Source organism: Arvicanthis niloticus, chromosome 2, assembly GCF_011762505.2.
Source record: "Arvicanthis niloticus isolate mArvNil1 chromosome 2, mArvNil1.pat.X, whole genome shotgun sequence".
Classification (NCBI taxonomy): Eukaryota; Metazoa; Chordata; class Mammalia; order Rodentia; family Muridae; genus Arvicanthis; species Arvicanthis niloticus.
The window spans coordinates 44,853,480-44,867,052 of record NC_047659.1 but is presented as its reverse complement, the minus strand read 5'-3'; the positions used below and the strand labels follow the sequence as shown (position 1 = coordinate 44,867,052).

General features: G+C 38.9%; 1 protein-coding gene across 3 annotated transcripts in view; it reads left to right on the top strand.

Annotated features, from left to right (window-relative positions):
* Abcb11 (ATP binding cassette subfamily B member 11) overlaps nucleotides 1-13,573 on the top strand; it is a 93,041-nt gene that overhangs the window by 17,306 nt on the left and 62,162 nt on the right. For all 3 annotated transcript variants that reach the window (XM_034495608.2, XM_076928862.1, XM_076928861.1), the window contains 4 exons: nucleotides 158-179; nucleotides 2,602-2,650; nucleotides 3,561-3,799; nucleotides 12,580-12,667. In XM_034495608.2, the coding sequence (XP_034351499.1) occupies nucleotides 158-179; nucleotides 2,602-2,650; nucleotides 3,561-3,799; nucleotides 12,580-12,667 (398 nt within the window). The remainder of the gene's footprint in view (nucleotides 1-157; nucleotides 180-2,601; nucleotides 2,651-3,560; nucleotides 3,800-12,579; nucleotides 12,668-13,573) is intronic.

The following is a 13,573-nucleotide window of genomic DNA, read 5'->3' as shown; positions in this document are numbered from 1 at the left end:
AAGGATGATAAAGAGATAGGAAGAGGCTGTTATTATTTTAAAATATTACATGAATCAAACTACTTCCTAGAAATGCTCTTAATTGACTAATGATTATGATTATGTCGCATTCTGACATGGTTATTAACCTCTTTATATGTTGTTTTCATCCTGACAGATAACAATGATAAGAAATCAAGGTGAGCGATCATTTCAACAGCACAGCATCTTCTCTAGAAAGATTTCAGAATATTCCTATGAATATAGAGCAGAGTATTTTCATATACATTACTTACAATTCATAGAAAGAATAAACACTTTTTCTTTTTCCTTTCTTTCTTTTTTTCTGAGACAGGGTTTTTCTGTGTGGCTCTGGCTGTCCTGGAACTCACTCTGTAGATCAGGCCGTTGGAGAACTCAGAAATCCGCCTGCCTCTGCCTCCTGAGTGCTGGGATTAAAGGCCTGTGCCACCACTGCCAGGCTGCTTTCTTTTTCTCTTTAAAGCCTTGTGGGATAGCCTTTGCTGATTATGCCGGGTTTCCTCCGTTGCATCCCAGTCCGCCACAGAGCTTCTAGCCCAAACAGGAAAGAGCTGGACAATAGTGTGATTTCATGAGTTCCAGGAGGTCCTCTAACTACCCCCCTCAAGCCCCATCCTCTGATGCCCCCTCTCCCTGTGACTAATAAAAACCTAAGGTTGAATTCTTTTGAGCTTTCTCTTCAGCACTCAAGTTTTGAGTTCACATGTAAGGAAGTGATGAGGCAGGATTAGATGGGGGCTGCATTAGAACAGAGGCACCGTGAATTCTGGCATGGAAGACGGATGGTGGAAGATTGATTTAAGAAGTTTGAAGTATCTCATGACAGAAGGCTGCAGTAGGAGCGGTAAAATTAGCACTGTGCCAGAAGAAATCAGGTGACCCTGGTCTTCTGAGAGTCCCGTTGTCCAGAGTTCAGAGAGTTCAGAGAAGAAACATCTAGTATAACTCTTTCACCACAAGGAGGGCATTTTTTTTTCATTTTTTAAATATATAATATATTTTGGTCATGTTTTCTACCTCCAGTTCGTACCACATTCTCTCCATCTCCTTCCTACCCACCCACCTAACCTTAGTTCTCTCTCACTCTCATAGAAAAAAAAAAAAAAAACCCGTACAAAAATGAAAATAACAAACAAAAACCCCAACAAGACCAAGCATATCAAAACAAAATCAAAGAAATTTTTTTTAAAAAGCCCTCGACAGACAAACAATCAAGGAATTAATTTTGTGTCAGTCAGCCAGTCCTGGGCAAGAGGGCCTGCTCTGTACTGTGACCGATAAACCCAGTGATACTCTACTGGAGAAAAAAAGATTGTCTCTTTGCCAGAGGGCATCCATTGCAATGGGTTTTTGGTTAAGACCCAGAGCCTGTGTCTACTTATTCCTCTCAAGTGCTGGGACCCTGTCTGGTTTGAACCTGTGCAGGTCTCTTGTGTGTTGACACAGTCTCTGTGAGTTCCCATGTGCAACCCTCCCGTTGCACTCCCTGGTGTCCTCCATGCCCTCTGGCTCTTATAACTTTTTGCATAATAAATCCCTAAGCCCTGAGGGGAAGGGTTTGATGAGTGCTCCAAAGTCTCTTCCTCTTTGCAGGTTTTCAGTTCTGAGCCTCTAAGTTAATTCCCATCTACTGCAAGAGGAAGCTTCCCTGATAAGGGCTGAGTGATGCTCTCTGATCCAGGCGTACAGCAGTACATCATTAGGAGTCGTCATTAGTGTACAGCTATGTTCCTTTAGAATGCATAACTTTTTTTTTTAGAATGCATAACTTTTCTTTCCCTAAGAAAAAGAGTGAATTGGAGGTGAAGATCTAAGAAGGAATATGTGTGTCAGAGTAGATGTTATTGAAATCTTAACGATCTTGGCTAGAGAAGGTCCTGCCAACGAGACTTAGGAGACTCGGAGTAAGAATCTGAAGTTAAAGTAACTGCATACATGAGGGTCTAAGAAAGGACATTTTGAGAGGGAGCACATTTGGCAAAGACAAATGGATGGGTGATTTTTTTTCATGACAACTAAAATATATATCCTATTTTATATACATATACTATAATTGTTCTATATATTCTATGTATCTATATCCCTATCTGCATGTATATATAGAACACACATATAAAGCATATATAGAACATGTATAATGTATATAGAATGTGTATATATATTTAGAATACATATACAAATGTATATACAAATATTTTATATTGCATCTCCTGTTGAGTCCAGTTAATGTTGCCTATACACATGGCCTAAGGCTGACTATTGGATTATGGGCAATCTACTATGAATCTTGATCCTGAATTAAACAGAGCTCAGCCCCCACTTTCAGCTGCTATTGATTGCCTGTAGCTCTTAAACTATGTGTGCAATGTTGCAAACCTCCTCTGCCATCCCCCATGCTGTAATGGTGACTGTATGGCCCTGTGTGGGTTTTGTCCAGCCACCTACAGCAGTTGAGAATTTATGGGTGCAAAATACATAAAAATACTGGGTTTGGCCAGAATTTTCCAGCCAGATGGGAAATGCATACTTATTAAAGAATAATTCAGAAAAGCACCTTTAAATGCCTTTTCTTCTCCTCAGGTTACAAGATAAGAAGAAAGAGAAAAACAGAGTTGGCTTCTTTGAACTGGTAATGCACCATGCTGCTTTACTTGGTTGATTTTGCAACTGAATTATTCACTCAGTGGAGGAAGAGCCAGCTCATACTGGCAGGACTTAACTCTAGTGATTAGCCAGTAGTCATGCGTTTTCCTGGACATGCTGAATAGTGATTAGAAATTCAGTGCTCAGTAAACACACTGTCCAATATCAGCAAAGCTACTTGGAATAGAATCTGTGGATGCACAGTTATAATCTTAATAAGGAAAACCTTTACAGTAACTCCCAGAGCAATAACTTGTATATAAACCTTGTGATGAGAAGTCTTTAGAAATTCCATAGTTTATGTATCTACCACAAATTTGTATAGGATGGAGGCATTTCTTTTTTCTTTTTCTTTTTTGTGAAACAGTATTTCTCTGTAGCCTTGCCTGTCCTGGAATTTGCTCTGTAGACTAGGTTGGCCTCCAACTCAGAGATCTACCTGTCTCTGCCTCCTGAGTGCTGGGATTAAAAAGGGTGTGACACCATCGTTCAGGGTGGAGCATTTCTAAGCAAAAATCTGCCCATTGTCCAGATGGGTTCTCAAAGCCGAGAGGCAATTTACTGCACTGTTAAATGTTCGCTCAGTATGTCTACCTGGTAGTGGCATCTGTGGTGATGACTTGGAAGGCAGTGAAGTCAGCTCCTGACCTGACAGGAACAGACTCAAAGGTTTGGATGTAATGTAAGGATCTAATTGATGTTTTAGACAATTGACAGATAGTACTTTTACATAATTAGCGTGAAGACAACTGTTCAGAGATGACCCCCCCCACAAGTACTACTTATCAGAATCAAAGTGAAATTAAATAGCCTTACTACCCAATTCCCCCACCCCACTCCCATTCCCCGTGCACTTTTCACATGTAGATAATCTCTGAACCCTTTGTTTTTTCAAGTTTCGATTTTCTTCATCAAAAGACATCTGGCTGATGCTTCTGGGAAGTGTATGTGCATTGCTCCATGGAATGGCCCAGCCAGGCATACTTACTATGTTTGGTATAATGACAGATATTTTTGTTGACTATGACACTGAAAGACAAGAACTCAATACTCCAGGAAAAGTGTGTGTGAATAACACCATTGTATGGATCAACAGCTCCTTCAACCAGAACACGACAAATGGAACACGCTGTGGGTAAGCTATTTTTTTTTTTGTTACATCTTAAATTACCATTCAAAACATCCAAAGACAATACCAACTGAGTTGGAATAGCATTTACTACAGAAGAACAGAAAAACAAACTTACCCATATTGATAGGAATTCTTTAACGTTGTAGTTATTTCTATCCCTCCAGGTTTCAAAACATCAACAGACATTGCTAATCAAATACCTACACCAGCAAATTGACCACTTGGTTCACTATAAGCCCGAACATGACACTTATTACCACTAAGAAGATAATTAAATTTCATTTGAGAGCTCCTTTCCTATAACCATCCCTGCCCCACCCCCTTGGCTTTGTCCTCTCTCCATGTGTTTCATGACATGCTACATTAGAGGAATAGAAATCAATAGTTCTAGCCAATAGTTGAGTTGAGTTTTCATCAAGAGGGCTGTGTGGTTGTGACAAGAAGGTAGCCCTGAAGAACTAGCCAGAACCAGTTCATTATGGAATTCAGACAAGTTCAGTCACCATGCGATGTTGTCTCTGTGATACGCCCAACAGCCTACTTTGTAATCTCTGAGTCTGTAGTACATGTGGGCTGACTCACTTCTGTGGCATGGACTTTGCACCTGCTTTGGATGCAGGACAAGTTCGTTTGCACTTATGAGTCCATATGCTCAGGTTCATGAGTCAAAGGCAGGGCATATCCTGCCTAGAAAGACACTTGGAATGGCTTTCTCAAATACATTTTTATTTTTCATATTAATAACTGTAATGTTGACAGAGTTGGTTTAAACTGAGTCTTTCTAAATCATTAACACTCTTCCATAATATCATCTATGTTGAGGATTTTTTTCATGGCTGCAATCAAAAAATTTTGAATGTCAATTAAGTAACATGAATGTGTAGAAGCATCAAGGAAGGACACATTGTCCTATGAGTCACATCCTTATTTGTGTAGAACTTTGGTCTAGTCAGTCAGACTGTCATCTATTCAGTGATCGTTCATAAAGTATTGGTTAAAAACTAGTGAGTGCTGGATGATGTAAAAGCACAAAATTTTATGTAACACATAGATTTATCCTTTAAGATTAATAAGCAGAGGCTGGGGAGATCATTTAGTGGGTGCAGAACTCACAAATATGAGGACCTAAGTTCAGATCCCTGGCACCCACATAAGAATCAAGAATGACAGAGCTTGCATCTGTAACTCCAGAGCTGAGGGAGAGGGCAGGAAGAGACAAGAAAGTCCCCAAATCTTGGTGGCTAGTCAGCCTGTGAGTTACAGGAGCGGTGAGAGGCCTTGTCTCAAAAATAAGATGAAAATGTATGTGTGCATCTCTTACACATGTATGTATGTATGTATGTATGTATGTATGTATGTATGTATATATACTTGCACATACTGTACACATACATTTTTTAAAGTAAATTTAAAAATTAGCAAGTCAGGTTATTGGAAATAAATTTGCTGGGGTTTGAATTTGTATGTTTCTCTAAGCTTGCAAGAATATTTTCTTCTGAAAGACTCAGCAGTTCCTATAACGAGACTGATTTCAATGAGTCCTTAAAAGCTCTTCATTTCTGTCGGAGGGCAGAAATGAACTACTTTTCTGAGAGTGCTATAACCACAGCCACTGGTAACACTGGGCCATTAAGTCATGAAGATAAAAGTTAGAGAGGTCACATTGGGAGACATTTCTAGTGTCTTAGCCGCCTGTAGACATTTGTTAGATGAATTGAAGAATGAGTCTAGTTTTGGTTTTTACATCACCTCCATAAGTGAAGAATCCCCTGTTGCTACTACCGCTCATCGGCTCATTCTTACCGGGCCTTATACCTGGAACTGAATAAATGTTGCAAACTGGAGCTTTCAGAAGAGTGGCCTCAGCTGAATTCACATGACACAAATATTTAAGTGAGCATTTGGTAAAGTATAATAAGTAGACAAAGCATTCAAAACGGTCATTTGTCTTCCTCATTTAAAATACTCATACGTGTAAGCTGAAATGGATCAAGGCATACCTTTCTTAGATTATCCCTTTACCAGGAACTCTTTGACAAAGTAAATACTTCCATTATGTGTTACTGTAGTCACCGCTGTAAGTACTATTATTCCTTTATCTTTTGTGGGGGTGAGATCATTGTGAAAGTGGAGTTGGGTGGATCCCAGGAAAAGGGAGAGAACATTTTTTCATGTGTCCGTGGCTAAAATACCTCTCAAGTTACCCAACACTTTCAAGATTCTTTCTTGGAAAAGCTTATTGTTTTTTTTTTTTTTAAACTATTTATTTATTATATGTAAGTACACTGTTGCTGTCGTCAGACACCCCATAAGGGCATCAGATCTCATTACAGATGGTTGTGAGCCACCATGTGGTTGCTGGGATTTGAACTCATGACCTCCAGAAGAGCAGTCAGTGCTCTTAACCACTGAGCCATCTCACCAGCCCAAGCTTATTGTTAAGGATACAATATTGCTACCTAGGATGATAGATGTGTTGATCTGTCAGACAAGCCAATAACTTAATGACATGTGTACAAGCCGTGGCAGGAGCTGTTTGTGTACTTTTACTATACTGCATTTCACATATGTCTTTAAGCTGTTGGGTGGGATTCTTAGTTCTCTTAGGCAGTTAATTTAGTTCTCTGCAATTTCTGGCATATTCTTTTGGCCACATAGACTCCAGTTCAGTATGGCAAGCACTATACATACACATACACACATACAGGCACACATACAGGCACACAGACACACACACACACACACACACACACACACACACACACACAAGATTGCTAATTTTGGGTAATACAAACCTTTGCGGTCCTGTGAGAGCTGACCACACCACCACTGGAGAACTGTTTTCTCAGTTGCCCCCATGTGGACATACTGGGATAGAAGTCTGAGGCTGTGTTCTCAAATTGATTTCAGAAATCTGTGTCCTACCTATTGCTCCCTAACTTCCCATCTGTCCTGCCTGGGCAACAGTGGTTGGTTTTCTGTGAGAGGTCATATAAATGAAGTCATGCAACGTGTGGCCCTTTAAGACTGGCTTTTTAAAAACAGCATAATGTTTCTTTTTGAGGTTCTTCCATGTTGTAGCACAAATCAGTGTTTTATTTTTATTTGTGAATACTTTGCTATATGCATATAATGTTTTATTTTATCTTATTCATCCATTGGTGGTAATTTTAATTTTTCCTGCTCTTTTGCTATTGTAAATAATACTGCTTTGGACGTTTGTGCATAATTTTCTGTGCGGAAATATGACTTTGTTTCTTGTAGTTCCAGAGCTCAAAAGAGAGTTGCCAGGTCATTACCGTGTAATTCTGGAGGAACTGTCGGACTATTGTTAAAGTGTCTGTAGCATTTGTGTTCTCCCTCATAGTGTGTGGAGTTATAATCTTCTAAACCTCCACTGACAACTGTTAATTATTATCTTTATTTTGATAGTGTTTATAGTAGATTAAGTGACTCCCTGTGATGTCTGGGTTCTAAGTCCTGTAAGCTATGAATATTACTTTATATGGAAAAAGAGTCTAGGTAGGTGGTATAACTAAATTAAGGATCTAAGATGGGCTTTGCGGTACATGTCTGCAATCCCAGAACTTGGGAGGCTGAGGTTAGAAGACTACTGTGAGTTCAAGGCCACTTGATTTTTACTGGAGCATCAGGTCAGCTGGGATTCCATCTTGTACCGCCCCCTACCCTACACACACACAAATACAGAAAAGATTCAGAATTTGCAGGTGGAAGAGATGATCCTGGATCATGCAGGTATGCTCTAAATGCAATCATTGTTTTTAATAGAGGTGGAGTGAGACCGGACTACAGGAAGGAGAGGCAGGTGACAGAAAAGCTGGGATCAGATTGTCAAGGCACCTTCTAGTAGCCAGAAGAGACAAGTGAGATTCTGCTCCAGAGCCTCTGGACATTGTAGGGTTTGTAGAACAACTTTCTCTACATGACAGTGTAGGTCTAGTGAAGCTTTCAGACTTCTGGCCTTGAGGAGGAGTTGAGTTGTCAAGTGTGTGGGACCCTGTTACAGCAGCGGTAGGAAACTCATACAGAGCCATCCTAGTGAGTATGACGTAGTATCTCATCCCGACACAGTTCCGTAATGGCTAATGACACTGGACATCTTTTGACGTGCTTATCGGCCATTTGCTTACTTTCTTTAGAAACGGTGTCTATTTAAATTGTCCTTTAATCAAACTAGATTAGGTGTCTTTTTATTATTGAATTGTAAGAGTGTATTTTTTTAGTTATAAAAATAAGAATCTATTTATGTAAATAAGTATAATTAATATTATACTTATAATATTAATTTTATACATATAAAGTAATATTCATAGTTTACAGGGATTAGAACCCAGACATCACAGGGAGTCACTTAATCTACTATAAACACTATCAAAATAAAGATAATAATTAACAGTTGTCAGTTATAAGTCCTTTACCAAATGCAGAATTTCCCTAAAATTTTACCATTCTTTAGGTTATCTTTTCAGTCTGTTGATGGTAGTCCTTTAAGCACTAAAGCTTTAATTTTGGTAACACCTACTTTATTTCTTTTCTAATTGTGTTTCTTTTGGTTTTTGGCATCATATCTAAGAAAACTGTCCAAGGTCATGAAAATGCAAACACATGTTTTTTGTTATATGACTTTTATAGTTATACTTATATATTTAGGTCTATGGTTCACTCTGAGTAAATTTTTCTCTGTGATAAGAGAAAGGACTTGGATGACTCCTTTTCTTGACACAGTCAATCACTTAACATCATTTGTTAGTAAGACTATTTCAACTTCTTTTCATGTTGCATAGTATCAGAATCCATGTCAAAATCAGTTTATGTTAAACATCAGGGTTTCTTTCTGGGCTCCTGATTCCTTCCCATCCATATATACACTTATCTTTAAACCAACAGCACCTTTTAAACTGTCATAGCTTTGTAGGAGTATCTGAGATCAAGAAGTATGAGTTGGTTCTTTTTCACTATTGTCTATTCTGGGTCTTTAGTATATTTTATATAATTTTGAGGCTTACTATATTTAACTTCTGTGAAGAAATAAGCCAGATTATTAAGGGTTGCATTAAATCTATGAATCCATCTGTGAGAATATTGTTCTCTGGGAGCCAGTTCTTTAACTTGTCTTTAATTCCAACAGAGTTTTATAATTTTCATGATATACATTTTGTACTATTGTTAAATTTGCTTGCTAACTATTCCATTCTTTTTGGTGCTATTATAGGCCAACTTATCTTCTGAATCCCTTGGTCAGATTTTCACTGCTGTTATATAGATTATGATGTATTATTACATGTGCTGATCTCAGCTTCTGCAACCCAATTGTCTTATTTATTTGTGCCGATAGGTTTCTAGTAGATTTTCTAGAACTTTCTATATAAGACCAAGACATCTGATAAATAGAAACAAGAGTGTTTTATTTCTAATCAGATGGTGTATTTTCTTAGTTTTAATTTTTTCTGTCTAACTGTTCTGAGCCAGTCTTCCTATACAGCATTGAACAGGAACTGTGAAAGTGTGTGGAAGGAAATATATCTCTTTTTCTTGAAATATTTTCCCATTGAGAATGGTGCTAGCTATAGGGGTTTTCAAGTCCCTTTCATTATAATGGGGGGAAGGGATATCTTCTATTCCTGCTTTGAAGAGTTTTTAATCATTAAGTGGTATTGAGTTTTGCCAAAAACTTCTGTATTATAAAGACCATGTGGTTTTTTGTGCATTATACTATTCATATAGCCTATATGACTGATTGATTTTCATATGTTAAATTACCAGGGATATATTGTACTTAGTAATGATATATGGTCCTGTTCATATGCTCTAAGAATTAATTTGCCAGTGTTTTCTTTAAGATGTGTATGTGTGGGCATGTCTGTGTGTGTGTACATGTCAATGTTTATGAACTTGTATATGTAGGTGTGTATGGAGACCAGAGGTCATCATTAGATGTCTTTGTCAATCATGCTCGGCCTTATTTTCATTCATGTTTTAAAATTAATTTATGCTGTAAGAATTTCATGTATGTATATAATATACTCTGGGCATACCCATCTTTTCATGCTCAATTATTCTTCTTATATCCCTGCCTTCCCTTCCCCCGACTGCCAGTATGTCCTGATCCTACTTGATGTCTTTTTGCTTTTTGTTTTTGTTTGTTTGCTTGTTCGTTTTTGCCTTGGGACCCACTGAGTTTAACCAGGGCTATTTGTACAAGCACAGGTATGAAGGTATCTGCTGGGGCACCGAAAACTCACTAGTTATTTCATTTGGGTTTGAGTCTTTCATTGAACCCAGGGCTTACAGATTCTGCTGCAATGGCTGGGCAGAAAGTCCCAAAGGTCCCCCTGCCTCTGCCTTCCCAGTGCTGGGGTTACAGGTGCATGCTGCTGTGGGTGGGAATCACAGTCAGGTCCTTATGATGATGTACAAGCACTTTATCAGCTCAGCATTCCCCAGTCTTCTAGCTGTTGAGTTTTGTGACTATATCCACTAGACATATCAGCGTGTACTTCCAGATTTTTTTGTATTATTTTAGAATCAGGTAATTAACACTAAACTTATAGAATAAATTTGGAAGTGTTTCTTTCAAGTCTATTTTTTTTAAGTCTTAAAATAAATGGTATCAATATTTAACTATTTGGTAAAAATCCTTAGTGAAGCCATCTAGTCTTGAGTTTTACCTTGCTGAGTGTTTTTGATTATTGATCCAGTTTCTTTAGTTCTGAATTTAAATCTGTTCTGATTGCTAATACCTTAGATAAAAAAATTAAGTTACTTACACTAAAATTGCATGTAGAATGAGATGTTTTGACATATGTATACTTGTGGAGTGGCTAAATTACCCTAGTTAACACATATATCATTATATATATTGTATAATTATACAAACAACATACATTTTTCTTTTTTTAATTAATCATTTTATTCATTTACATTTCAAATGATATCATCCTTCCCGGTTTCCCCTCCACAAATCCCCCATCCCATTTCCCTTTCCCCTTCATGTCTATGAGGGTGCTCCTCCACCCACCCACCTACCCACTCCTGCCTCACTGCTCTAGCATCCCCCTACTCTGGAGTATTGAGCCTCCACAGGACCAAGCGCCTCCCCTCCCATTTATGTCAGATAAGGCAGTCCTCTGCTACATATGTAGTTGGAGTCATGGATCCCTCCATAACATACATTTTTAAAAAAGATTTATTTTATTTATTTAATGTGTATGACCACACTGTTGCTCTCTTCAGACACACCAGAAGAGGATATCTGATCCTATTACAAATGGTTGTGAGCCACCATGTGGATGCTGGGAATTGAACTCAGGACCTCTGGAAGAGCAGTCAGTGTTCTTAACCTCTGAACTATCTCTCCAGTCCCAGCAACATCCATTTGTGATTAAAAAAAAAAAAAAAAAAACAAAAAAAACACTTAAAATTCTTCCTTTAGCATTTCTTGGGTATACAAAGACACCATTACTAACTGTGGCGTGTTGCACAATACAACTTTCACACTTGCTTCTCTTGCTACCAAATTTTCTATCTTTTTTTAAAAAAAGATTTATTTACTTCATGTATGTGGGTATACTGTTGCTGTCTTCAGACACACCCGAAAACAGCATCGGATCCCATTACAGATGGTTGTGAGTCACCATGTGGTTGCTGGGAATTGAACAGTTTTGATAAAATTCTTGTCTCTTTACTCCCAGTTCCTGGATACCACTATTTTATTCTTTCCTATGATTTCCACTTGTTTAGACTTTCTGTCTAAGTGAGGTTGTGTGATTCCACTTCCTATGCTGGGCTTATTTTACTTCATGAAATGGCTTCTTACTGACAAGATGTCCCCTTCCTTTTAAAGGCTGAATAGTATTCCATTGTGTATATATGCTGTCTTAGGGTTTTACTGCTGTGAACAGACATTATGACCAAGGCAACTCTTATAAAGATAACGTTTAATTGGGACTGACTTACAGATTCAGAGGTTCAGTCCATTATCATCAAGGCAGGAGCATGGCAGCATCCAGGCAGGCATGGTGCAGGAGGAGCTGAGAGTTCTACATCTTTATCTGAAGGCTGGCTTTCAGGAAGCTAGGATGAGGACTTAAAGTCCATGACCACAGTGATACACCTACTACAACAAGGCCACACCTTCTAATAGTGTCACTCCCTGAACTGGACATATACAAACCATCACGTATGCTATATTTTCTTCATTGAGGAATTGTTGGACACTTACTTTGATTACAGTCTTGGCAAGATTCCTTTAAAATTTGTATTGAACGACAAAAGCTGGGGCTAATGGGAGGGGCCACCTCCTCTATAGGAATGTGACAAACACGGTTTTAAAAATGCCATTCTGGGATGGAGAAGGTGAAAATGTGGCTTACCTTCCCAAAGGTGTGAAAGTAAGCTCTTGATTGACAGCTCACTTCTTTCTCGAATTGTCTTTCCAGGCAGCCCAACTGGCTTTTGTTAAAAACCTTTCTCTGCATGTGAATTTTTTGTTTGTTTGTTTGTTTGTTTTTCGAGACAGGGTTTCTCTGTGTAGTCCTGGCTGTCCTGGAACTCACTCTGTAGACCAGGCTGGCCTCGAACTCAGAAATCTGCCTGCCTCTGCCTCCCAAGTGCTGGGATTAAAGGCGTGCGCCACCACCGCCTGCGTGAATATTTAATAGAGATGTATAGTAAGTTTATTTCAAAGCCCTCTAAACCTACCAACACAACCTTTGATACCTGGATCTTATTTGTAAATTTCAGTACTTTTCCCTCTTTTTAAGGTTGGTGGACATTGAAAGTGAAGTCATCAAATTCTCTGGCATCTACGCAGGAGTTGGTGTGGTTGTATTTATCCTAGGATACTTTCAAGTTAGTAGCACCTCCATTCTATTTACAGACAAACGTCTGGCTTTGTAGACACCACGATGAAATACTCAGTTCCACATATGAAGGCCCTGAGAGAGCAGGGAAGGTTTAGACAGTTGAGCAGTCCTTGGGCAGGGAAGTGGGGTGGGGGTGGGGGTTGGGTAGGGTGGGGGTGAGGAAGGGAGGGTTGAACTTTTCTGCCCTCCCCTATCTGTCCGGCTCTTCTCAGGGAAGTACTTAAAGTGTCTGTAGGCTGGAGCTGGAGAGAACCAGACATTGAGAGATCAAGAGAGCAAAATCTGTTTTCCTAAGATTTTTTTCTTTGCTGAAGTCTAGCCAAGTGTCTTTCGAGTCCCAAATTCTGTAATTTTGAATCTCAGTTTTTTCTAGTCTTAAAAACTTTATTAACTAGGAAAAGTATTCCACATTTTGTTATCTTCTGTAGAAAAAAGAGATGATTTCTCCATTTCACTTACCCAATGAGTCCAGATAGCATTAGTTCTAAAGAGAAACTGATCCATTTCTCCTATTCTGGCTTCCGTTTTCATGACACCTTATTTTTTTTTTTTTTAATTAGGGGAAATCTATCACCAAATGAGATTCCCTGCTTGGCATGATTAATTGTCCACAAATCATTTCTTTCTTTTTTTTTATTGGTTATTTTATTTGTTTACACTTCAAATGTTATCCCCCTTCCCAGTTTCTCCTCCACAAGCCCCCTATTCCCTCCCCTTCTCCCTGCCTCTATGAAGGTGCTTCCCCACCCACCCACCCACCCACTCCTGCCTCAACACCCTAGCATTCCCCTATGCTGGGTCATCAAGTCTCCATAGGACCAAGGGGCTCTCCTCCTATTGATGCCTGATAGGGCAATCCTCTGCTACATACAGATTCAGCTGGAGCCATGCC